The following is a 24,313-nucleotide window of genomic DNA, read 5'->3' as shown; positions in this document are numbered from 1 at the left end:
AAAGTGACATTTATAGTAGGCACCCTTGACATGTCTCAAACTTTTTAAACAATCATGTGGGATGAGTCCAGAACACTGAATTTTCCCTCTTAGTGGCATTTGCATGAAATCTTCTTTAGCATATTATTGTCTCCATGTGTGCGGAGACTACCCAGCTGGTTAGCACGGGTGGGGCAGAGCCTATGCCAGCTTCTGGCTGCATTGACTCCTATGTAGCAACCTGGGCCAGATGTGAAACCATGCAGAGGTACCTTTGACCTCCGCCTGTACTGGTTCCCCTTGGGTGACCTCTGTCAGGGACTTCTTCATGGTCCAGTTGTGGTGCAGTCTTATCTAAGGTGATTCAGGTTCATCTGTGACCACCTGCTGATGGTTGACATTTTGGAAGGAGGGCTTTGCTAGCAGGAGTTTATATTGGGATGTAGTGCTCTTGGATGAACTAGATAGGAATTTCTCTTCCCCAAGTTAATTATGCCACGTTATATCAATTTATAATCTAAGAAAATCACATTTTTGCCCCTCAGTGTCACACAAGGCGATGTACCTGAGGATTATGTTGCTTTCTCCATGTAGATTGATTTCTTGTCCTAAAATTAATCTGGCTTGTGAAGAAAATTTAAAAAACCCCAAAACCAAAACCTGGCAGTAGTGGGAGAGAAGCAGGGAAGAAAGAACCTTTGTTTTATGAGAGTTCCCGTCGTGGCTCAGTGGTTAACAAATCCTATTAGGAACCATGAGGTTGTGGGTTTGAACCCTGGCCTCACTCAGTGGGTTAACTATCTGGTGTTGCCATGAGCTGTGGTGTAGGTTGCAGACATGGCTTGGATCCCGAGTTGCTGTGGCTCTGGTGTAGGCTGGCGGCTACAGCTCTGATTAGATCCCTAGCCTGGGAACCTCCATATGCCACGGGTGCAGCCCTAGGAAAGAGAAAAACAAACAAAACAAAAATGGAAGAACCTTTGTTTTAAATAACAGAAATGATAGCGATGGGCTGTCAGCCTAGAGAGCTTGAGAGCTTTATTGCCACAGATTTGCAATAAGAGGAGTATTTGCACCTTACTTCCTTTAGGTCAAGGCAGGCTACCTCTGAGTGGATATTGTTCTGAATGATTAAATGGGCAGTGTTTTTATTTTGTTCTGCAGAATGTTTTCCAAGAGCAGGATCCTATAAAGAGGAGGCAAGTGCTCTTTGCCATCCAAGGTTTTTGTGACACCAGCTATGTCATCCAGTAGTCAGTGCTGGGTGCATTGCATTGTCTCCTGCTCTTATGGAATCTAAGAGTACAAATTCTCCTGAGAAATGTCTGAATGCAGGGGACCTGAGGTAGATTCTGCCCCTCCTGGGGTTCTTCTCTCTTGGTCTCCTAGCAACCTGCTTGTTGTCATGGTAATGCATTACCCAGACTGCAGATCCATTGCCCTGTGGAATGTGTGCTCTGGTTGTTGATTTGGGGAGGCTGCTTGCATTTTCTGTTATTTTTTTGGCAATTGGACTTGAACAGAATTTAGCATATGTTACCTGAAATATTTAAAAGGAAAAATGATGTTATGGCTAAGACAGTAAAACTGATTGTTTTAACAAATAGGGCATAGAATGTAGGTCTAAGAATGACCTTTCTCTTGAGGTTTTTGAAAATCTTTGTTAATTACATTGTTTACATGGAGTTTTTTTAATTAAAAATTTTTTATTAAAGTATAGTTGATTTAGAGTTCCCGTTGTGGCTCAGCAGTAACAAACTCAACTAGTATCCATGAGGACGTGGGTTCGATCACTGGCCTCGCTTAGTGGGTTAAGGATCCGGCATTGCCGTGAACCGTGGTGTAGGTCACAGATGTGGCTCAGATTTGGTGTTGCTTCGGCTGTGGCATAGGCCAGCAGCTGAAGCTCTGATTCGATTCCTAGCCTGGGAACCTCCATATGCCACGGGTACAGCCCTAAAAAGACAAATAAAAAAAAATATAGTTGATTTACAGTGTTGCGCCCATTTCTGCTATACAGCAAAGTGACTAATCTATGCATGTATATACTTTTTTTTTTTTTTTGGCCATGCCTGGGGCATGCAGAAGTTACCAGGCCAGGGACTGAACCCATGCCACCCGGGCCACAGCAGTGCCAGACAGTGCCGGATTCTTAATTTGCTGATCCACTTGGGAACTCCTATACATTCTTTTTTTAATATTTTTTTACCTTGTGCTCTATCCTGGGAGACTGGATACGCTTCCCTTTGCTATACAGTAGACCTTGTTGTTTACATGGGCTTTTAAATACCCTCAGTGGAGGTAAGCTTTAGTCAAGACTTGTCATTTGGGGACTGTTCTGGTGAATGAGGTAGATGATCATAGTTAGGCTTAGGTTTGACTGCAGACAGCAGAAACCCAGAATAATAATTGCTGTCTAGGGCTAGCATGGTGGTTCTGCTTCCAAAAGAATTCAGAGACCCAGGCTTTTCTAACTTGATGTTCTGCTCCCTTGAGGTCTAGCCCCTTTCCTTGTAGCCCATCGTGGCTGCCAGAGTTCAAGCCATCACTCTTGTCTTTAAAAGTGCAATAGTGACATTCATCAGCCAGAATACAGTTTTGTGGCCAGACATTCCTATATGGGAAACTGGGAAATGTGTTTTTTTTTTTTTTTTTTTCTTTAGGGCCACACCTGAGGCATATGGAAGTTCCCAGGCTAGCGTTCGAACAGGAGTTGCAGCTGCCAGCCTATAGCACTCAGCACTGCCACAGCAAGGCCAGATCCTTAACCCACTGAGCGAGGCCAGGCATTGAACCCACATCCTCATGGATGCTGGTTGGGCTTGCTGAGCCACAAGGTGAACTCTGAAATGTGGTTTTTAATTTTGGCAGCCATATGTAGCCAAGGAGCAGAGTATAGATATAGGGAGCAACTCGCAGCCTCTGCCACACTGGGCAATAATTGTTCCCTGAAACAGATTGTAGGGTTTAACTGATTTTTTTCTGATTTTAAAGGTAGCCTTAGAAAAAATTAATTTATGCCAAAATATAAAAATTAGAATGTGAACACCTCCCCGTGGTTGTCCTCCTCCTCAAGTCCACCATTAACAAGTCGGGGAACAATGAACTGAGCTTCCTAGGTACCAGGCACTCTCAGTGTTCTCTCTGCTTTTTCATTAATCTTGACTGAATTTCTAAGAAAGGGGCACTCTTAGTTTCCATATTTTGCAGAGAGTTGTGGCATAAGTAGGTTGTCCGGAAGCTTGGCTTCCGTAGACAGCAGAGCAGCGGTTTCATCAGGTCTGTCTACCCAACACTCAGGTCAGTGATCGTGTTGCCATGGTGCCTTCACCCCCTTCTAGAAAAGGAGAGGTTTTGAGGGGGCTCTTCTAGAAGTTGGGTTCCAAACATATTTTGAACAATGGCAACTTTTCGGGATGGGAGGGCAATTGGATGAATTCCTGAAAGCATTTCAGCGGTGGTATTACTGATGTGTTGCTCGGCACCTCTCATTGTTGCCCTCACAGGACTTCGGGTTTAACTCGTAGGTACACAGTATTGACTCCTGGGTTCATTACTCTGTGGCCTGTGCTTCACTCTTCTGGTGATTTTTTGGGCGTTGAAGAGATTGAGCCCTAGCCACAGTGGTGACTCGAGCCTCTGCAGAGACAACACCAGATTCTTAACATACTGTATCACAAGAGAGCTCCGTAACCATCAGCTTCTGACGTTGTTGGGATACAGCTCTTCAGGTCTTGGCACTGCCAGTTAATGACCTGATTAAATGGAGAGAAAGCAAATAGAACAGCCTTGATTCAGCTATTTGTGGAACACCTGTTCTGGACAAGGTAGTGGGTCAGAAAAAGGTCTTCTGGTTGCTGCTATGGGTAATAATAATAGTGTTCAGTGGACTTTTATAGCATGCCAGGATTGCACTAACTGTGTTTTACAAATAGGTTAATTTTTACAAATCCCTTGGCGTGGGTGCTAGTATTTAGTCCATTTTGCAGATTGGAGAAGGTCACATGCCTAGAAGTGGTGGAGCCTTCGTCTGAACCCTTCCCAGTCTGGTTTCAAAGCACTCTGGTAGGGGAGTTGAGATAATGTGGATAAATTAAAATACCAGCGAGATAATGCTCAGGGCCTGACGGTTGAGAGAGTAGTACTCTGGCAGTTGAAAGTGGATAGTTATGTCATCTTGTTTTTCAAAACAATCCAGTGATCAAGTGGCTTCATCCTTTTTTTAGAGATGAAAAGCAAGCTCAGTGTTCCCGTTGTAGCTCATTGGTAACGAACCCAACTAGTATCCATGAGGACTTGGGTTAAATCCCTGGCCCTGCTCAGTGGGTTAAGGACCCCATGTTGCTGTGGCTGTGGTGTTAGGCCGGCAGCTGCAGCTCCCATTCGACCTCTGGCCTGGGAACTTCCGTATGCCGCAGGTGCGGCCCTAAAAAGAGAAAAAAAGAAAAAAAAAAAAAACAAGCTCAGAAGGGTGGCGATTTGCTTAGGGTCGTTTGGGCAGAACTTGCAGGCAGATCTTGTTTTCTTTTCAGCCAGCATGCCATGTTTGGAAAAAAAACGTTTAACTTAGATGGTGGGTCCATTGCCTTAGCAGTCTCACTGTAAACTCAGGGTTTGGTTCCTTCTCACAAGACATTCCCCTAAAAGCACCTAAAACACACATGGTTCTGATGAGCTCTCCCACCCTCCCAGGCTCACCAAGGTTTTTTTTGTTCAGTCTCGAGCTGCCACAGAGTCCATGGCTGATCCGACTCATGGCAGCTCTTCTCAAGACAGTAAAATTCTGACAACCTATTTTTGATAAATGGCCTAACTGTGGAGTGGTTCATAACACATCTGTTTATTTTCTTCTAGGCCTGGGGAGTAAGAACAGAATAGAGCACCCACCCCTTTCCAAAGGAAATAGCAATAGCATCTTAAACAAACCAGCCCTGTTTTAATTAAATGAGGCTTGCCTATGGGGTTTTAGTATCTCTGAAGCCCTCATTTCTCTAACCTCAGCCCACCAGCATTTGTCATTGAGGGCTCCATTGCCAGCGCCTTGAACTAAATATAGAGCTTGCCTCACCCTGACTAGTGATCGCCCCCCCCCTCCCCCCCGACCTTTTTAAAGGGCCACACCCACAGCATATGGAGGTTACGAGGCTAGGGAGGCTAGGGGTTGAATCAGAGCTGCAGCCTCCGACCTGTGCCACAGCCGTGGCAATGTAGGCTCTGAGCCGCGTCTGCGACCTACACCACAGCTCATGGGAACAATGGATCCTTAACCCACTGAGCGAAGCCAGGGATAGAACCCGCATCCTCATGGATATTAATCAAGATTTGTTTCCGCTGAGCCACTACAGGAACTCTGTGATACTTAGTAAGACACATTTTATCTGATCTTTGGGAGGTTAGGCAGACATTGTAAGAACTTTCATAGAGTTCAACATAGTGCCTCAGAGAAGGAAGTTAGTATTTGCTGATGGTGCGGGAGAATGGAAATAGGGATGAAATCTTTGCCGGGAACGTGGTTTGAGAAGTAACTAATCAGAAAGTAGTTTAGGGTAATTTTATTTTATTATTTATTTTATTTTTTGTCTTTTTACAGCTGTACCCGCAGCATATGGAAGTTCCCAGGCTAGGGGTTGAATCAGAGCTGCAGCTGCCGGCCTACACCACAGCCATAGCAATGCAGTATCCAAGCCATGTCTGTGATGGTTGCTGCAGCTTGTGGTAACTCCGGATCCTTAACCCACTGATCTGGGCCAGGGATTGAACCCACATCCTCATTGATACTAGTTGGGTTCTTTTGTTTGTTTGTTTTTGTTTGTTTTTAGGACTGCACCCAAGGTGTATGGAGGATCCCAGGCCAGGGTTGAATCCTGGTAAATGGACCAATTTCAAATTAAAGGGGCTACTTTTCAGTCCCAGGATACCCTGGTCAAACAAGTAACAAAGCCTTTACTGCAGATGGTTACTATTTGAGGTTTCTAGGGGAGTAAATAAGCTACAAAGTATTCTTGCTGCTTGGGCCTGTGATAGTAGTGCATTGTGTTGCTGAAACCTGATAGATTTTGGTTAGTTGTAGCCAATTTCTGCCTGGTTGGAGAAAATCCCTGGCTAAAAAATCCTGGTTGAGGAGGCATTGGTAGGGGTAGAGAGTGGTGGCCAGGCCTTGTGTAGGGAGGACTGTTCACTGGCCTGGCTTTTATCTGCTGCTGTCTTCTGGCTCTCCAGCTTCACCGTGTACCATTGTGTTCCTTCCTCCAGAGACTCACTTTGTAGCTTCTTGTTCTTTTTTTGGGTGGTGGGGGTGGTGGTGGGGTTTAGGACTACACTTGCAGCATATGGAGAGGTTCCCAGGCTAGGGGTCAAGTCGGAGCTGCAGCTGCTGGCCACAGCCACAGCAACTCGTGTTTTGAGCCGTGTCTGCGACCTATACCACAGCTCACAGCAATGCTGGATCCTTAACCCACTGGGCGAGGCCAGGGATCAAACCTGAATCTTCATGGTTCATTACCACTGAGCCACAAAGAGAACTCCCTATAGCTTCTTGCTCTTACTCTGTACTCCTCACCTGGCGGTGGAAGCAGGCAGGGTGGCTTAGTGGGTACCGTTCAGGAGCATGGGAGGTGCTGGTGGCAGCTGCTAGGTCTTGGTCTGTCTCTGACCCCTACACTCCCCAGAGCCCTTGCTCTCATGACTCAACTTCTGCCCCCCTCCAACCTCCTGGTTGAGGCCCCAAGCCTAGCTTGGCTATGTCATGGTTAACCATCTGGGCAGTGTAGTACTCTCGAATCCCGCACATGTTTTCCCAGAAACCAGACCAAACCAACAGCTTTTGGAATGTGGCCAGTTCTGTTGAGTTAGTGAACTGGTTGTGGGTTACGATTTTTTTTCCCCCTCTCTCAAAGGGCAGAGAAGGCTGTAACCTGGGTAGCAGATTAAGAATTCATCTGGTGGTGACTAAAAGGGTGCAGAGAGTCTGGCTGGAGCTTTTTGGGGATTTGGACTGTGTCTTTGCATGAGTAGTTTGTGGAACTATAGTTAAGGTTGAATAGCTAGTAATACCAGCAATTCCCTTCTCTCTCCTGGAGGGAGAGTACCTGCTGCACTCCGCGTGTTTTGTGGGTGTGTGTGTGTGTGTGTGTGTGCGCGCGCGCGCACCTGTGAGAAAGAAAGAGAGACATCTATAGAATTACTGTGGCCTCTCCTATTTTCCATGGTGAAGCAACATGCAGCCTGACTCCTGAGGCTCTAAATCTGTTTCTTAGATACCTGTGGGGTTTTCTTCTCAGACCTGGGCCGAATGTTTTCTATTTACAGTAGAAGTTGGCTCAGCTTTCCTGTGACATCTGCTGGCATTTGACCTCTGCACAGTTGTCAGTCTACATGTGGCCTGATATATTCTCTTGTTCACTAATCAGGTGTGAATGTGAGACTTTTCTTCCCATTTTTCCATTTCAGAATCAAGGGATACCATAGATCTGTTTTAAGGAACATAAGCACTCTCAAGGCAGTATATAAAATATTCTTTAAACACTACACATACACAACATAATGTTGGGAATTAAAAAGAATTCGGCCGACCATCTTGCTTCATTTATTCTTTTCTGGGTTTTGTACCACCTCAACTTCATATCTGTCCTTCTTGAATTTTTTTCCTATTTGACATACATGATCTTTATAAGTATATTTAACAGCTCCATAATATTTTAGTAAGAATAGCACTAGTTTTTCTCCCTCTATTTTTTGGTGATTTAGGTTACATCTGTCTTTTTTTTTTTTTTTAGTATCATGAATTTCACTTAATATATATATATTTATGCATATTGTGTTTTACCTTTTATTTATTTTTTATTTTTTGTCTTTTTTGCCATTTCTTGGGCTGCTCTTGCAGCATATGGAGGTTCCCAGGCTAGAGGTTGAATCCGAGCTGTAGCCACTGGCCTATACCAGAGCCACAGCAACGCGGGATCCGAGCTGTGTCTACAACCTACACCACAGCTCATGGCAACGCCGGATCCTCAGCCCACTGAGCAAGGCCAGGGATCGAACCCGCAACCTCATGGTTCCTAGTCGGATTTGTTAACCACTGTGCCACAACGGGAACTCCCTGTATTTTACCTTTTAAATGACTATATTTCTCCAAAATGTTTATTAGACATGGATTTTTGATGAGGGATTTTCCCCCCAGTTCTTGAAATGCATGAATATATTTTGAGAAGTACCTACCAGTCATACTGCTATCACCCTGAAAAGAATATATATCTTTTACCACAAATTTGTTTCTTTTTGGTGACAAGGCTTTTGCTTTTGTTTTCCCTTGGCTATTTTAACTTTAGAAATGTGGTTCCTTCTTAGTTTAACTTGCATTTCTTTGGTCCCAGGTCACCTGAACCTCTCTTTTTTCCTAATCCCCTATCTGTGGCTGTGACTTTCCTTGTTACACTGTAGATGAAATGCTCCTGGTTTTGAGTGGACATACTTTGTGATACCAAGTGGCAACGTGATCTTTCTTTTTTCTTTGTTATGGCCAGACCCACAGCATATGGAGATTTCCTGGGCCTGGGATCAAACCAGCACCTCCAAGCTGCTGCAGTTGGATTCCCCCGCCCCCCTTTTTTTTTCCACTTTCTAGGGCTGCACCTTTGGCATATGGAGGTTCCCAGGCTAGGGGTCTAATCGGAGCTGTAGCCACTGGCCTAGGCCACAGCCACAGCAACGCTGGATCTGAGCTGCCTCTGTGACCTATACCACAGCTCACGGCAACACCAGATCCTTAACCTACTGAGCGAGGCCAGGGATCGAACCTGCAACCTCATGGTTCCTAGTGGGATTCGTTTCCGCTGTGCCACGATGGGAACTCCGGTGGTCGGATTCTTAACCCACTGCACTATAGCAGGAACTTGTATGTAGTCTTGTTTTTTTGCTGGCAAACTTGTACATGTGCAGAAACTCACCCAATAGATTTATAAGTGGGCTCTTCTACTAAGACAACATTAGATATGAATCTTGGTGTTCTCATTACATTTTTTTCAACTTTGTCCATTTTTATTCTACGGAAGTTAAAAATCTTCTATATTTAAACCTGTCCACCTTTTCTCCTGTAACTTCTTTGATTAACTTCATGGGACTTTAGGATGATAAAGATTAGTAAAAGGACTGATCTGCCTGATACTGTTTAAAAATAGATTGAGAGAAAAATGATGAACAGCTCTTCCCAGCCCTGGACATTTGTGTCACCGCAGCTTTTTGGCTTTGTGGCTTGGGGTCTCACAGCTGGCAAGGGGCCAGGCTGGTGTCCCGCAGGATGGCAGGGCTGTCCGATCCCGGGGAAACCAATGAGGTGAGCCTGGTGTGCGGGAAGCACGTCCTCACACTGGTTTTCCTTGCAGCTCTCGCCAGCCCTGTCCTGGGCCTGAGAGAGTGCACCAGGGGCTCGGCCGTGTGGTGCCAGAACGTGAAGACAGCATCCGACTGCGGGGCCCTGCAACACTGCCTGCAGACCGTCTGGAACAAGCCAACCGTGGTGAGTGCCCCCGTCTGTGTCTGTGTAACTGCTGCCCTGGATACAGCCCAGCACTCTCCTGTATCCTCCTCTTTGCTCCTCATGGGGACCTACGCCAGAGCCACAGCAACCTGGGATCCGAACTGCGTCTGCAACCTACACCATAGCTCATGGCAATGCCTTATCCTTAACCCGCTGAACGAGGCCAGGGATGGAACCTGCATCCACATGGATACCAGTCAGATTCTTTTCTGCTGAGCTCTGATGGGAACTCCTAGAAACAGTTTTTGAATTCACTGTTTGAACCGCGGGGGACTCTGTGGTCAAAATCACTTTCAGATTTGCTTTCTAATTTGCTCGTGATCTTATTTTTAATACTGTGTCCTCCTGCTTCCTCTTTCCAAGTTTAAAGTATCTTGGGAGGACTTGAGCTCTTTCTCCCTTGACAGGACAGTCTCTCAGATGCTGAACCTCTCGGGCATCCGTGCAGGATGTCTGCATGGCCCTGTGCATGGCATTAGCCTGATTAGGTCCAAAGGTTCACGACGGTTTCTCTAAGTGCAGCCAAGTTCACAGGTGTTCCTTCATCTCACCCAGATGTGTTAGTTCCTTCTCTGTGGGTCAGAACCAGTTGACCTAAAGAAGGGAGAGCCCCAAGGGTTTCGAGACCTGGTTAGAGTTCCTGGTCCTGGGCCAGGTAGGGATGCCCAGGCCTATCTAGAAGGTTGTCGTGTCTCAGCTCTGCAGTGGTGATGTGTGGCCTCCGCAGGCACACAGCACAGCCCAGGAGGTGGAGGCAGACAGAATGCCGGCTGTGAAGAGGTCTCACTGCACCAGTTCCCTGCCCCCGCCCCCCTTACTCTGATGCTGTGTCTCATTTCCGGTTTGCTCTGATAGCTACCTGATTTTTGAGCCTCAGTTTCCTCATAGAGCTGTTGTGAGCGTGGGTACAAGATGTGGCCTGTGCCATGTGCTCTGAGCAAGGTGCTGGGGGTGGGGTCGAGGGTATAGGAAAAGGGTTTCTATCCTGTAGAAGCACAGAGCAGTCCTGCCTGATCCTTCTCCATAGCATCCTCACCCAGGTTGGGGGACCAGGCCATGCCAGCGCTTCAGAGGTGGCCTGATTCCATCCCTGGTCGGAAGAGACGGGAGAAAGCCAAGGCTTTCCGCTGTGTGCGGTGTGAGTTATGTCTTGTAAATACCGATCTCTCTCCCTTGTGTTCTTTCCTCTTAGAAATCCCTTCCCTGCGACATATGCAAAGATGTCATCACTGCAGCTGGCGACATGTTGAAAGACAATGCCACTGAGGTGAGCTGCCGCCGGTGTGTGTGACTGCCTGTGAGCAGTGGCCGTGTGGCCATGTGCATCGGTGCCTTACAGAGCTGTGACTCCAGGGTCCAAGGGGAATGGTCTAGGCCCAGGTCAGAAATAATTGTCCTGTAGGTCACAAACTTTCTGTCACATAATCCCTGTGTGCCCTCCCCCAGCATCCTTTAAAAATGTAAGAACCATTCTTGGCCCCAGGCTGTACAAAAACAGGCTGCGGGCCCTAGTTTGCTGACTCCTGGGCTAGATGTTAAGCCCCAGTTGATTAGATTTTCATTTCACATGCTGTTAACCTTTAGGGCCATTTTTGGGCAATTTCTGCTCAGACTTCCCTGCACCTGGGAGACTGCAGGTTGGAGGATCTTGGTTTTGAATAATGCTCGCATCTGCTCTTTGCCTCATTAATCTGCAGAGCCACGGCTCCCCGCCAGCCCTGTCCTCAGTCCTGTTCCCCGAGGGCCGCTGTTTTCTAGCTGTCAGCTTTGCTGGAGCTGTGGAGAGCCTCTTGCTCTCAGCCCGTCCGGTCTGACCCTTGCCTGTGTCCTCTCCAGCAGGAGATCCTCGTGTACTTGGAGAGGACGTGTGACTGGCTTCCCAAGCCGAACATGTCTGCCACGTGCAAGGAGATCGTCGACTCCTACTTCCCTGTCATCCTGGACATGATTAAAGGACAGATGGTATGTGGTGGAGAATAAACAGACTCTCCTTCAGGGCACTTCTGGTGCCCAGGGCAGGTTCCAGACCAGATTACAGTGGCTAAAACTAAAATGGAAAGTCCTTTTGGTAGATTGGGATTTTGTCAACATGTCTTCCCTACAGTTTTGACCTCCAAAACGACTCGGGCACAGCACACCCCTGCTCGTGATGTTCAGGGGTTGGGGAGGGTATAGGAAATGGGATCTTGTAGAATTAGTGAAGGAATGTAAGCGGATGGGATGGTACTAAGTACTGATGAGATAACTCACATCAGCTCCAAGGATGCTCATGAATCACTGAGTATCTGTTGTGCATAAACTGTGTGCCAGAGGTTGGGTTTTCAGCAGCAATCAAGGAGCCAGGTTGTGGAATTTGGAAAGACTGCATGAAGACATCTTTAAAATCTCCAGTGAGCCAGGAGTGTCCCGAGGTGGGACCAAGGTCACATTGATGCCAAGGCTGTGTTTGAGGATTTGCAAGTGCAGTGGGGAGTCCTTGGGGTTTCAAGAGGAGAAGTGACACGATCTTAGGCACCTTTTTCAAAGGGGTTGCTCTAGGTCCTGTCAGTTGGGAGTTGCAAGAGCAGAGGCTGGCAGGAGAGCCGGTGTGAGTTGTGATGGGGACAGTGGAGGTGGACAGCTGCTGTTTGTCGTGGAGGATATGTGGACTGGACTTGCTGGTGGAGGGGATTACAGGAGACGGAGGAGTTAGACATGTCTTGCAGGCTCGTGGCTGGAACCTCTGGGAGGATGGTGGTGGGACCATTCGCTAAAATGGTGCCACGGAGGGTGAGCAGGTTGGGCGGTTGAGTCTGAGATGCCTGGGAGCTGGGCGAGTGTATGTGAGTCAAGCCAGGAGATAAGGAAAGGGGTTCATTCTGAGGGCACCAGGTGGCCTGTTTCTCTCCGGGGAGAGCATTTCCAACTGGGCTTTTCCCTCCGCAGAGCAAGCCCGGGGAGGTGTGCTCCGCTCTGAACCTCTGCGAGTCTCTTCAGAAGCACCTGGCGGAGCTGACCCAGCAGAAACAGCTCGAGTCCAATCAGATACCAGAACTGGATCTGGCCGAGGCGGTGGCTCCCTTCATGGCCAACATCCCCCTCCTCCTCTACCCTCAGGACGGCTCCAGCAGCAAGCCCCGGCCGAAGGTAAGGCCGTGGCCCAGGGCCCCGTTTTTGGTTGGGTTAGAGCTGCCCCCAAAAGGGGCCGTGTGCATACAGTTCCGAACCTGGGGCCTTATTCCCTCACACTCTTTCCCGTAATCAGTACCCACTTGATGGGAGAGTATCGACACCTTTGGAGCCTTTTGGTATCAGTCACGTTGGGAACCGTTCAGGGGCTCCCCCCTCGTGCTGCGGGTCAAGAGCATGAAAGGCAGTTTTCCTAGGAATCGGAACGCCCTTAGCTCTTGTGGGAGTGTGCAGTGGTCACAGCCTCGCCGGCCCTCTCTCTCCAGGCTGATGGGGACGTTTGCCAGGACTGCATTCAGATGGTGACTGACCTCCAGAACGCTGTGAGGACCAACTCCACCTTTGTCGAGGCCTTGGTGAACCACGCCAAGGAGGAGTGTGACCGCCTGGGGCCCGGCATGGCCGACATGGTGAGTCTCCCCACCTCGCACACGCACTGGAGCATGTTCTGGGCCTTGGGAGCTGGCTCCGGAGACAGGAGTCGGGGTACCGAGAACAGTGCCCTCGCTGGGGGACCACTTCACATTCCAACGTCAGGGCTTTGAGGAAGAGCTTGGTCAGAGAATTTGACTTGCCCTTTTTCCAGAAAGCAGCCAAGAATGTGTGAAATGCATTTGAAAAATAACCTCAGCTCGCTAAGCAGAGTTTCTCCTAGGCACAGTCAGCCTAAATGGCTGCTGAGTAATTGCTGTGTGACTTTGGGGAAAGTATAGGCCTGGAGCCTGGAGGCCGGCATCTCTAAGGGCCTTTGGAAAAACATGTTCAAAACACCTTTGCACACACGTTTGTCTGTGCGGTATAGAGTAACCAAGTTGCATTTTTATCTTATTGAGACATTGATAAAATTCTGCTCTTTGAAGCTGCTTGATAGGCAGCTGTTGATAATACTGTCGGAAAGGCTTTTTGTTTGTCTTTTTAGGGCCACATCCGAGGCATATGGAGGGTCCCAGGCTAGGGGTTCGATCGGAGCTACAGCTGCCAGCCTACACCACAGCCACTGCAATGCAAGATCCAAGCTGTGTCTGCAACCTGCACTACAGCTCACAGCACACAATACGGGATCCTGAACCCACTGAGCAAGGCCAGGGATTGAACCCACATCCTCATGGATGCTAGTCGGGTTCGTTAGCTGCTGAGCCACGACAGGAACTCCAAGGCTGGGTTTTTAATATGTTGCTCTAGCAGTGAGTTTCATTAACAGTCTGTGTCTCTGTCCTCAGTGCAAGAACTATATCAGCCAGTACTCGGAAATCGCTATCCAGATGATGATGCACATGGTAGGTGGCTGGGGAGGCTTCCGTTCACATTTTTGTCTCTAACTTTGTGATTTCTAGGATTTTGAAAATTGTGTAACTTAGTTTCCCCGTTTTTAACCTTGGAGTACTGAATTGGACCAAAATGAGCCCTCTTTGCCAGCAGACTATCTACCTGCCACTTAGCAGCTCCCTCTTGCCTTCCCCAGGCAGGGCTTGGGCTGAAGCAGCCTGGCCTCCAGGACTCCCCTGGTGGCTTCCGGGCACTTTGTCCGTGCCATCAGGTTTCCAGTGTCTGGCTTCCACTCTGGGACCCATGGGAATAGTCTGCTGTGTAGCTTTCGGCCTGAGGATCGCTCTGTTGCAGGCTGAGTGCTGAAGGAAAGGATCTGCCACCCAAGGCGGGTCCTGGCCCTGCAGCAGTGTTCCCCGTAGCTGCGGCTTGAGCCCGCAATTCCCACCCTTGCTTCTGATGCATCCAGGCAGTAGGGGGCATTCCTTCATTACTGGAGGTAGAAAATATCCATCAGAATGAACGCCAGCCAGGCATGCCGCACAGTCTACAGAGCAGGGCGGTCCCGAAAGCATCCTTCCATGGGGAAGGATGTACTGGTCTCCTGAGAGCTAACCCGAAGCAGGGGGAGGGATGGGTCGTACTTTTTTTTTCTCTCCATCATGCTGACTTTCTGACTACACAGAGGTTGGCCTAAGGGAGTTTGTTCTCTAACCAGGGGTCAGAAAACTATGGCCCACCATCTGTTGTTATAAAAAAGTTTTATTGGAATATGGCAATGCCCATTTTTGTGCTACAACAGCAGAGTTGAGAGTGGTTGAGACCGCGTGGCCTGCAAAGCTAAAAGAGTGACTCTCTGGCCTGCTCTGACCTCTCAGGGGCACTGCAGGCACAATAGAGTTTATTTGGAATTATTACTCACACCCACCTCATTCTAAAGACAGTTTAAAGGTGGCTTACGGAGACCTGCAGCTAAAATAGGAAAAAAATAAGCCTTTGATGTGACCTGGTCTAGTTAAGTGCTTCCTCATAGCTGACAAAATATTTTTCTTACTTTAAAAATCATGCTGCATAGACATTTTTTTAAAAATATGGGTAATGCTTTCCAATATTTTTTGCTTTTTTTTTTTTTTGCTCTAAAATTACCTTGGTCATTAAAATATTTTCTGTACACATGTTTTTTAAGTGGCTGCATAATATTTCACTGTGTGGATAGAACATAACGTGTAGAACCATCCCCTGTGGCTGGACGCTGAGGTGGTTTTCAGGTTTTCCCTTGGGATAGAAAGGATGATGAACATCCTTAGAGCCAAGTAGACATATCCCAGTTTTTTCCCTTATGGTAAGTAACTGAGACGAGAATTTCTGAATCCAAGGGCAAGACTTTTGATATAGAGCTACACCTCGAAGCTCTTGCAGGTTTGGTCCCAGGCCACCGTATTAAAGTGAACATCACGGAGCTCCTGCTGTGGTGCAGCAGGATTGGCAGCGTCTTGGGAGTGCTGGGACGCAGGTTCGATCCTTGGCGCAGCACAGTGGGTTGAGGCTCCGGCGATGGGGCAGCTGCGGCTTAGTTCGAGGCTGCGCCTTGGATCTGATCCCTGGCCCGGGAGCTACAAATGCCGTGGGGCAGCCAAAAAAAAAAAAAAGTGAATGTCACAGTAAAGCAAGTCAGATGAATTTTTTGGTTTCCCAGTGAGGTTTATACAACACTATAGTCTGTTTAATACGCAAGAGCATTCGGTCTAAAGAAACAATATGCATATTGTAATTAAAAAATACTTTATTGCTAAAAATACTAACCACCATCTAAGCCTTCAGTGAGTCATAGTAGTGACATCAAAAATCACTGATCACACAAGTCACCGTAACCAGTTAGTGACGATAAAAAGTTTGAAATTTTGCGAGAATTAGGCAAATGCTGTTGGAGAGACAAGTGCCGGGAGACTTGGCTGAAACAGGGTTGCCATAAACCTTGAATTTCTAAAGTCTGTGAAGCTCAATAAAACAAGCCAGGCCTGTATTGTCAGACCAGCCTTCCAGGCTAGCATTTGGCCACCAGAGGGATCCCGGACCCCTCTGGGTGTATTAGAGGTTCTAACACAACACCCCTGATTTGAGCAGCCCTGTGTCTTGCTCCCAGCTGCTCCTCACCGGCATGAGGCAAGGGCCCTGTGGGCATGGTGGGCTTGGCTTCTGAGCAAGGAGAGCCCCTCATAATGTGGTGCTTTCTGGGGTCCTGCTGCTCAGTGTCTTGGTTTGGTGTGTCAGGGACGTGGGGTGGTGCACAGACAGGCTGGGCAGTGTGGACCCTTGCAGGAGAGAGCAGCTCTGAGCCCCCATGTGCATGCCATGGTAGGAACAAGGTAGGTCGCCGCTAAGTGACTGAAATAGCCTTTCCCCTAAACTTCTGGTGACATCCTTATACCTGGTTAACTGCTTGATTATTGTTTTTAATTTTTTCTTAACTGTTGTGTCCTTTCCTTTCTCTTATTTTCATCTCCGATTTCCTGTTTTTTTGTTCCAACAGCAGGATCAGGTATGTGACGGGAATCTGCTTGTAGTAGTGGTCTGCTGCTTCTCGTAGTTACTTTGCTCATCTTTTTTTTTTTTTTGTATGGCATTATCAGCTCTGACAGATACAAGGAGTGATCGTGAAAGGCAGGCTCCATCTCTGTGCTGTTCAATCTGCTATTAAATCTCTCCCCTGTGATTCAGCCCTGGAGGGGTCAGGGGTCTTGTTTCCCCTTCAAGGGGCCAGAAAACGAAGCCAGCAGAGCCTTGTGCTCTGGTCAGGATCAGTGCCCAGCTGGCCACGTGCAGGCCACCACCAGCCTGGTGGGGACCCTGGGTGGCCCTGGAGATGCCTCAGCCTCCTTCAGTGCAGGCCTGATGCCAGTGGGACACCTTGTTTCTGTCATGACTTAGGAGAGCGCTGCATGTCATTAGTTGTGTTTTTCACAGCCCCACAACTGCTGCTTCTGCTGCATGAGCAAATAGCGAGCAGACTGTTCCCCCTGTCTGTCAGATCCAGAGCATTGGAAACAATCTCTTGATTGTGGCTTCTGCCCCTCTGGGTGATGGGGTCCTGGAGCCACACGAGACAGCTTGAGGACCAGGCTAGTGGTGGCAAAATGAGGGACCAAGCCCCCAGATTGCACTTACTGAGCCAGTGCCCTTTCGGGGTTGTACTGAGCACTGCCCTCTTTTGAACACTGGCATCTCTTTCCAAGGTATTTTGAAGTCCAATAGGAGAGGACTTCGATTGAAGTATCTGAATGTTTACCTAGGTCTCCTCAAGGAGTTAGGAGAGCAAAGCTGATCTAAGACAAAGAAGCCACACCTCCTTATCTTTGTCTTTTTTCTGAAAAGCTTGATACGTCTTTGACTGCTTTCTGATATTTCTCCATTCTTTTTTTTTTTTTTGGTCTTTTTGTCTTTTTTTTTTTTTTTTTTTAAGGGCCACACTCAGGGCACATGGAGGTTCCTAAGCTAGGGGTCTAATCGGAGCTGAAGCTGTCGGCCTACTCCACAGCCACAGCAACTTGGGATCCGAGCTGCATCTGCGACCTACATACACCACAGCTCACGGCAAGGCCGGATCCTTAACCCACTGAGCGAGGCCAGGGATGGAACCTGCGTCCTCATGGATCCTAGTCGGGTTCACTAACCACTGAGCCATAACGGGAACTCCCTGATTTTTCCCCATTCTTAAAGGGTGCCCGAGACAGGATACTTAGGCTATACTTTTCAGACTCCTTCAGCCTTTCTGAATTATGGAACCTTTGCTGTGTTAAAACAAGATGAACTGTAGTAGCCACAGGCTAGCCCTCTCCCCTCATCAGGGCTCGTTTTAGCAATGCTGTTGCTGCTGCTTCATGGTTTGGTGGTGGGAGGCAGATGCCCTCAGGCCAGAGCTGGTTGCTGGTTGCATTGGTTCGCAGGGTATATATACCAGGGGTGTATACTTGACTTGGTCTTCACCATCAGTGTGGTGAAATGGTCAAGGTGTCGGAACTAGGTCCCTGTGGTTTGGTGTCTGGATGGGAAAGGGGCTCTACCTGGAGACCTTGTGACTTGAAAGGATTCATCACTTAAGGAAGACTGGGTTTTCTGTGTGGACTGTGTGTGTGCCATTGTTACATAGAACGTGGGTTTTAAAAAAGCCAGCCTTTCCCCTTAATGCATCATTTTCAGTGGTCCTGCCACTGAAAGATCCAGTGTGGTTGTATTTCAGACACACTTGGTTTTGTTAGCTTATGGGCTTGGTAGTTAGTTCCTCTTCTAGAAACAAAAACAAAAACAGCTTAAACGTCCTCCTGAGAGCACACCAGCTCAACTGAAAAACAGGTTCTAGAGTGGATCAGCTGTTCTTGGAGATGGTGTGGTTGCCTGTGAAGGTGCCAGGAGCTTTGCTTCCCTGGGCTGCTCCCTGGCTGAGCAGACAGTGGTTCTGTCTGATCTCCCTTCAGAGCTTCTCAAGGCCACCTTCCCCACGTGCCTCTGGTGCGCATCTCCATTTGCACGAGCCCCTTTAGATTTGATGTGGCATCTCTGCCTGTCTGGGAGGCAGGCAGACTTGACCGCAGGGCTAGGATATTCCTCTAGCACCTTTCTGTGTAGTGCGTGGGATGGAGGGCTGGTGAGTGCGGGCCTGCCTCTCACTGCTGCTCCTGTGCTCTCTTCAGCAACCCAAGGACATCTGTGGGCTGGTTGGATTCTGTGAGGAGGTGAAGGAGGTGCCCATGCAGACTCTGGTGCCTGCCAAGGTGCTCTCGGAGAAAGTCATCTCTGCCCTGGAGCTGGTGGAGCCCATAAAGGTATGTGGTGCCATCATTCCATGATGCCCCGCCACTCCTCATTATCACACCCTACAAGACACTCTTGTTTTCCTGCTTGGCGCCTAAAGATATTTGAGTTGGAGACCATTCATTGGCAGTTTCCCCTAAACTATGCAGTACCCCCGGCCTCATCCATTTGTTTCCTTGGGTGCTCCTAGTGCTCCTGAGATCAGGTCTGCTTTTCAAGCGCGCCACTGGAGATCATTTTTCAGGGCCTGCCTCCCAGCCTCACCTTTCCGATGTGCTTTCTGCGGCCCCCCCCCCCCCCCCCCCGACCTCCCTCCCCACACTGTAACCATGGTCCAAACTCCATGCTCCCAGAACCCCCCCGGGGCTTGTGCAGAAATTTCTCTGGCTGTGCCGCCTCTGTCTTTCTTGTTTCCCTAGCATCCTTCCCTGGGTAAAGCTCCTCCTCCATTTCATAATCAGTTTATTAGATTTGTTACCTCTTAGGGGCCAGTCAGTGTTTCAAAGACCGAGACCAACAGTGGTGAACAGAATTGTCCTCATGTCCATGGGGTACTCAGCCAGGTGATGGCCTAGCACATGGCACTCATTCCAGAACTTTCCATGTCGGTGTCACTTCACGTCTAGCTGTCTCATCTCCTGCTGTCTTCTCTCAGTACATGCACCATGTGATCACACAGGGTTAAGTGTCTGACAGGCAGGGAAGAACTGGTGCCTGCCCCTCCTACCCAGGCGAGGTGCCCACAGGCTCTGGGCATCTTGCTGACTGAAGGAGTGGCCAGAGAAGACAGAGCTTTGTAGCTTGGACTGTAGCCCCATGTGATACTTAGATTTCAAGAATTTAAAATGAAAAAAAAAAAAAATTCAGTTGGTGACACCAGCTACATTTCAGCTGCTCTGGAGACAGACACAAGTGGCCAGTGGCTGCTATTAAACTGGACATCACAGGTGGAGAATGTTTCCACTGTCAGAAAGTTCTAGTCACCAGTATTGTATTATCAAAGGTAGGCTTTAGAGAGAAAAGCAATCTCAGGTGCTGAGACTTGAGACCAAAGAGCGGACTTGGAAATGTGTTTAAAATTTGATCTTCTGAGTAGTAGACTAATAGTGAACCCTCACTCTGTTCCTGTGTCCCCATCCCCCACCGCAAAATGAACTCTGGAAGATGAGGGGATTGTAACCAGACAGGCATCAGACAGACAGCTCTTTGGGGCTCAGGGAGTTTCTCTGTTTGTGTCCCTTGAAGTGGGTGTTGTGGTCTCAGGAGTGGTGGACAGGGACAGGTCTCCCAGTGTAGAAGAAGAGCAGCCGGGACCTGGGCTTGGACCCTGGGAGAGAGCCACACCCTCTTCTGAATGCAGCCGGAAGTGGCCTTTGTGTCACGCTAGCCCATCTTGGCCTCTGCCCCCTCCCTTTAGAGGCCCCAGACCAAGGGGGCGAGGTGGGGGCCCCAGCATGAGTGGTCTTCTGCCCTGCCCACAGAAGGACCTGGTCCCGGAGAAGGCCACTATTTACTGTGAGGTGTGCGAGTTCGTGGTGAAGGAGGTGGCCAAGCTGATCGACAACAACAGGACCGAGGTACCGGGCTTTTGGCGAACGCTGCCATGGCGGAGGGAGCAGAGTGGCTTAGTGGGAGCTGGTCTTGGCCGTTGTGGGCCTCTGGCCTGGGAGTTGCTACACCCCTTCCCTCTGGGCAGGGGCCGGGGGAGGCCACTTTGCCCTGCGTCGTAGCTGTAGCCTTCGGCGGAGAAAATAGCGCGCCTGGCCATTCGTTGGCTGGTTTCCTGGTCCCATCAGTAGTTTCAGGGTCGCCCCCACCCCCACCCCACTTCTCATCTTCTCACGTTTCAGGAGGAAATCATTCACGCTCTGGAAAAAGTGTGCTCCAAGTTGCCCACGTCCATGTCCGAGGAGTGCCAGGAGTTGGTCGACACGTACGGTAGCTCCATCCTGTCGCTCCTCCTGCAGGAGGCAAGCCCTGAGTTGGTGTGCAGCATGCTCCATCTCTGCTCCACCCAGGGGCTGCCCGTGTTGACTGGTGAGCCCGGTGGTGGGGGAGGCCAGTGCCACGCCGCCCCCCCCGCCCCCCCGCCGTGGTGAGAGAGGGCCTGGCCAGCGCTGAGCCTGTGCCCGCTTTCTCACGCAGCACATGTGACACCATTGAAGGACGGTGGCTTCTGTGAGGTGTGCAAGAGGCTGGTGAGCTATTTGGACCGCAACCTGGAGAAAAACAGCACAAAGCAGGAGATCCTGGCTGCCCTGGAGAAAGGCTGCAGCTTCCTGCCTGACCCGTACCAGAAGCAGGTATGCGCTGGGCTGCTCGAGGCCAGGATGTCGGAACCTGCTTGGGGATTGTAGGGGCCGGGGGTGGGGGGTCTTTGTCCTCCAACTGGAGTTTTGAGGGAAAACCAGCCATTTCTGCTTGCGGCATGGAGTCCAGTGAGAGTTTCTTAAAGGTGATCTGTAGGCTCAAGTGGAGCCACTGGGGGACGGAACCCCATGAGCAGCTGCCTGTGGGTGGGGCACTTGGGAGGGAGGCACTGGGCTGGCAACGCCGGGATCTCTGATGGGAGAGCATGTCCGGCGCCCCTCCTTTTATGCCCCTGCCTCTGCTTGGACACACCGAGACCCGCATTGCTGTTTCCCTGACAGTGCGATCAGTTCGTGACGGAGTACGAGCCCGTGCTGGTCGAGATCCTGGTGGAGGTGATGGAGCCGTCGTTCGTGTGCTCGGTAAGCCGCACTGGGCGGCTGGGTTCGCAGGCAGCGAAGCCAGGGAGGGGCTGTGTGGCCCCTGGAAGGGTTCTTCTGAGATTGGGGCAGAGTTGGGATAGGGGGTAGGGGAGAACCAGGCTTCCAGACCTCCCCACTTGCCTCGGCAACGCTTGTTTTGAAAGTGCTTGTTAGCGCTCTGATCCTAGCTGCTTTTATTTTTTTAATTCATTTTTGCTTTTTTATAATGATTTTTATAATGATTTTCCCATTATAGCTGATTTACAGTGTTCTGTCCCTAGCTGCTTTTAGAAGCTGATCCTTTGCCTCTGTTTTGAGAAGCATGAGGTGGGCGGATCTAATTCTTGCCCTTTCTTTGGCTCTGTTTTGACCACCTAGAAAATTGGAGCCTGCCCTTCAGCCCATAAGCCTCTTTTGGGAACTGAGAAGTGCGTCTGGGGCCCGAGCTTCTGGTGCCAGAACATGGAGTCTGCAGCCCTGTGCAACGTGAGTAGCTCAGTAACTGCCCCACAGGCCCGTCCGCCAGTCAGGGTGCACCTGCTCTAAGAGGCGCCTCAGCCATTGGCTCTCTGCCTGGACGTTACAGAGGCCCAGAGGCACAATTAGGCTCATGTGTGACCCCAGCAAAAGTGGGGCTTGGCCTTCTTGTCTTCAAGGAGTGGGAGGTGGCGAGCGGATGGTCTTCAGTGTTTTTTGCTTCTGCTTTCTTGCTTTTGTCTTCAGACCTCCCTGTGACTGGTCAGATTTGCCGGAGGTCACCTGAGGGATTGCTCAAGGCCTGGTGCCCCTGTGGTCATGTTTGCCCTGGCGGGAGCCTGGCCTGAATCCTCACCCAGGGCCAAGCAGTGCTTTCCTTGAACAGCCCTGGGAGTTGGCTCCTGGCTGGGCTGCCATCCCCGGGTGACTCTTGCTGCTCTCCTGGGTGGGGATGTGTGGACCACTCTCTGTTACTCAGTGTTCCTTTGCACAACCTTTTTCCCTGGCGGGGGTTCCTTGTGAGCACTGAGCCTGTGTTGGTGACACTACCTCATCTTGGGTCGCCGCAGGGAGGGGAGGGGTAGCGAGGCCCACCATGTTGAGCCCCTTCCTCCGGCCCCGGCACCCCGTGGTGGAAGAGGTTTCTGTGGCTCTGCTCTCCGGGGTACATGCGCCCATTTCTCCAGGCCTGAGCTGCCATGTTCCTCTGACTCTTGGGCCCCTATGCCGCCTACCCGCTGAGTGCTGGGGTTCAGGCGTGTGACCAGACACAGGGGTCCTCCCTACCTGCGGGGGTGCTCGTCGCCTGCTGCTCTGCGCTCTTGCCTTATGAGTCCCCAAAACTCAAAGCCACACACTCCCTGGGTCTTGAGCATCTGGTGCCCTCCAGCTGATCTGGGACAAGAGAACAGGTGCCCTTTCTGGGTGCTGGCTGGTGCGCTCATGGGCCAAGGATAGTTTGTCACCTGCAGACTAAACTGTTCGCTCTCTCCTGTCAGGCTGTCGAGCACTGCAAGCGTCACGTGTGGAACTAGAAGGCACGTTCCATCCTGGAGAAACTGCAGCATTTTTTCCTGCTTGTGTGTCTGGGGGAACGAACACACAGATCTGTTGACTTTGTCCAAAAATAGCCCCCCCCCCCCCAGTCCCTTTCTTCTCTCCCTCATCGTAGCGCTGCTGTGGGTGGGCTGCTGAAGTGGCCTCTTCAGGGTCCCTTTTCTCTGCTAGATGGATGCTGACGTAACTATATATACACAATGGAGGTTTCTGAGTCTGTCCCTGCATGGTGGTGGCCCGGAGGAGGAGGAGAGGGGGGCACTCTTGACAGAGGCTGTCCATCCTCCAGGCTGGGCCTTGGGTGCTGAGGCCTCTGCCTCCTCTAAGGAGGGACCTCCCCCTGTCCTGGGCCGCAGATTGCAAAACACACACACTTTTATATAAAAGCTGAGGGGCTCAGGATGAGGTTTTTTTCAACAGTATAGTTGTCACTGTACTGGAGCTTGTGGAAGCAGGACCTGGTGGGGCTGGGCTCGCTCTCCCGGGGTCAACCTTCAATCGAGCGTTCCTGTGTCTTTCCTGGTGATGCCGTGTTTGTGTTTCTCTGGGTTGGGGGCCAGGGGTGGGGTGGGGGGGAACGTGCCAGAATGTAATCTGCTGGTTCTCTGTGGAGATCCTGCGGGCCTGCTTTTGTGTGAAACGTGGACAGTGGTGACTGCCTCCTGCCCGCTCTTGTGTCCATCCTGCAGAGCAGGACTGCCATTGCTCCAGGCAGCACGGCCTCCCCCCTCCTGCCCCCCATTTTATAGGTGTTCTTTTTGACCTGCAAATAGATGTGGATGATAAGCTCCTAAGCCTCTGGCTTCCAGGTAGAGGGTCTGTTGGGTGTGCTGTCCCGGGACCTCGGCTGCCACCCTGCCTCCTCTCCCGTCTGGCTGCATCTTCTGCTCCACTTCTGGTTGCCAGGAGACAGCTAGACGCGCAGTTGCTATTAAATGAACTTAACAATTTTTTTAGTTTCGTTTTGCACTAAAACTTCTGTGATTTAACAATAAAGTCCGTCAACCAGATCTGAGCCTGTGTGTTTGTGACACCTCAGCCAGAAGAATTTGGCTCTTTATGAGCTCTGAGGCTATGGACCCGTAAGCGCCCCTTTTGACCAGAGTAAGACAATCCCACCTGGTCCTCCCTGACAGCCCCAGGCCAGCCATGGGCAGGGGAATGAATGCCCCGAAGGTGAAGGTCGAAGGTCGAGCTAGATCTGCTCTGACCCCTAACCCCTCCCCCGCAGCCCCACGGGTAGGTTACCAGAGCCAGAGTGTACTGCCGGTTCCTTGTGAGTTGCCTTTCT

At 49.9% G+C, this 24,313-nt stretch overlaps 1 protein-coding gene across 4 annotated transcripts in view; it reads left to right on the top strand.

Annotated features, from left to right (window-relative positions):
- The window catches only part of PSAP (prosaposin), a 34,260-nt gene extending 10,228 nt beyond the window's left edge, over positions 1-24,032 (top strand). Inside the window, exons 2-15 of one of the 4 annotated variants that reach the window (XM_047759780.1) lie at positions 9,360-9,493; positions 10,707-10,781; positions 11,354-11,476; positions 12,440-12,640; positions 12,949-13,092; positions 13,903-13,959; positions 16,479-16,487; positions 18,637-18,768; positions 20,239-20,334; positions 20,608-20,794; positions 20,903-21,060; positions 21,409-21,489; positions 21,868-21,975; positions 22,965-24,032. In XM_047759780.1, the coding sequence (XP_047615736.1) occupies positions 9,360-9,493; positions 10,707-10,781; positions 11,354-11,476; positions 12,440-12,640; positions 12,949-13,092; positions 13,903-13,959; positions 16,479-16,487; positions 18,637-18,768; positions 20,239-20,334; positions 20,608-20,794; positions 20,903-21,060; positions 21,409-21,489; positions 21,868-21,975; positions 22,965-23,000 (1,541 nt within the window). In that variant the 3' untranslated portion in view covers positions 23,001-24,032. Of the gene's footprint in view, positions 1-9,359; positions 9,494-10,706; positions 10,782-11,350; positions 11,477-12,439; positions 12,641-12,948; positions 13,093-13,902; positions 13,960-16,478; positions 16,488-18,636; positions 18,769-20,238; positions 20,335-20,607; positions 20,795-20,902; positions 21,061-21,408; positions 21,490-21,867; positions 21,976-22,964 lie in introns of all 4 variants that reach the window. The other 3 variants (XM_047759781.1, XM_047759779.1, XM_047759782.1) reach the window with 3 other exon arrangements.
- The last annotated feature ends 281 nt before the right edge of the window (positions 24,033-24,313 follow it).

Source organism: Phacochoerus africanus, chromosome 15, assembly GCF_016906955.1.
Source record: "Phacochoerus africanus isolate WHEZ1 chromosome 15, ROS_Pafr_v1, whole genome shotgun sequence".
Classification (NCBI taxonomy): Eukaryota; Metazoa; Chordata; class Mammalia; order Artiodactyla; family Suidae; genus Phacochoerus; species Phacochoerus africanus.
The sequence above is the reverse complement of the archived record's forward strand: the minus strand, read 5'-3'. Positions and strand labels throughout refer to the sequence as shown.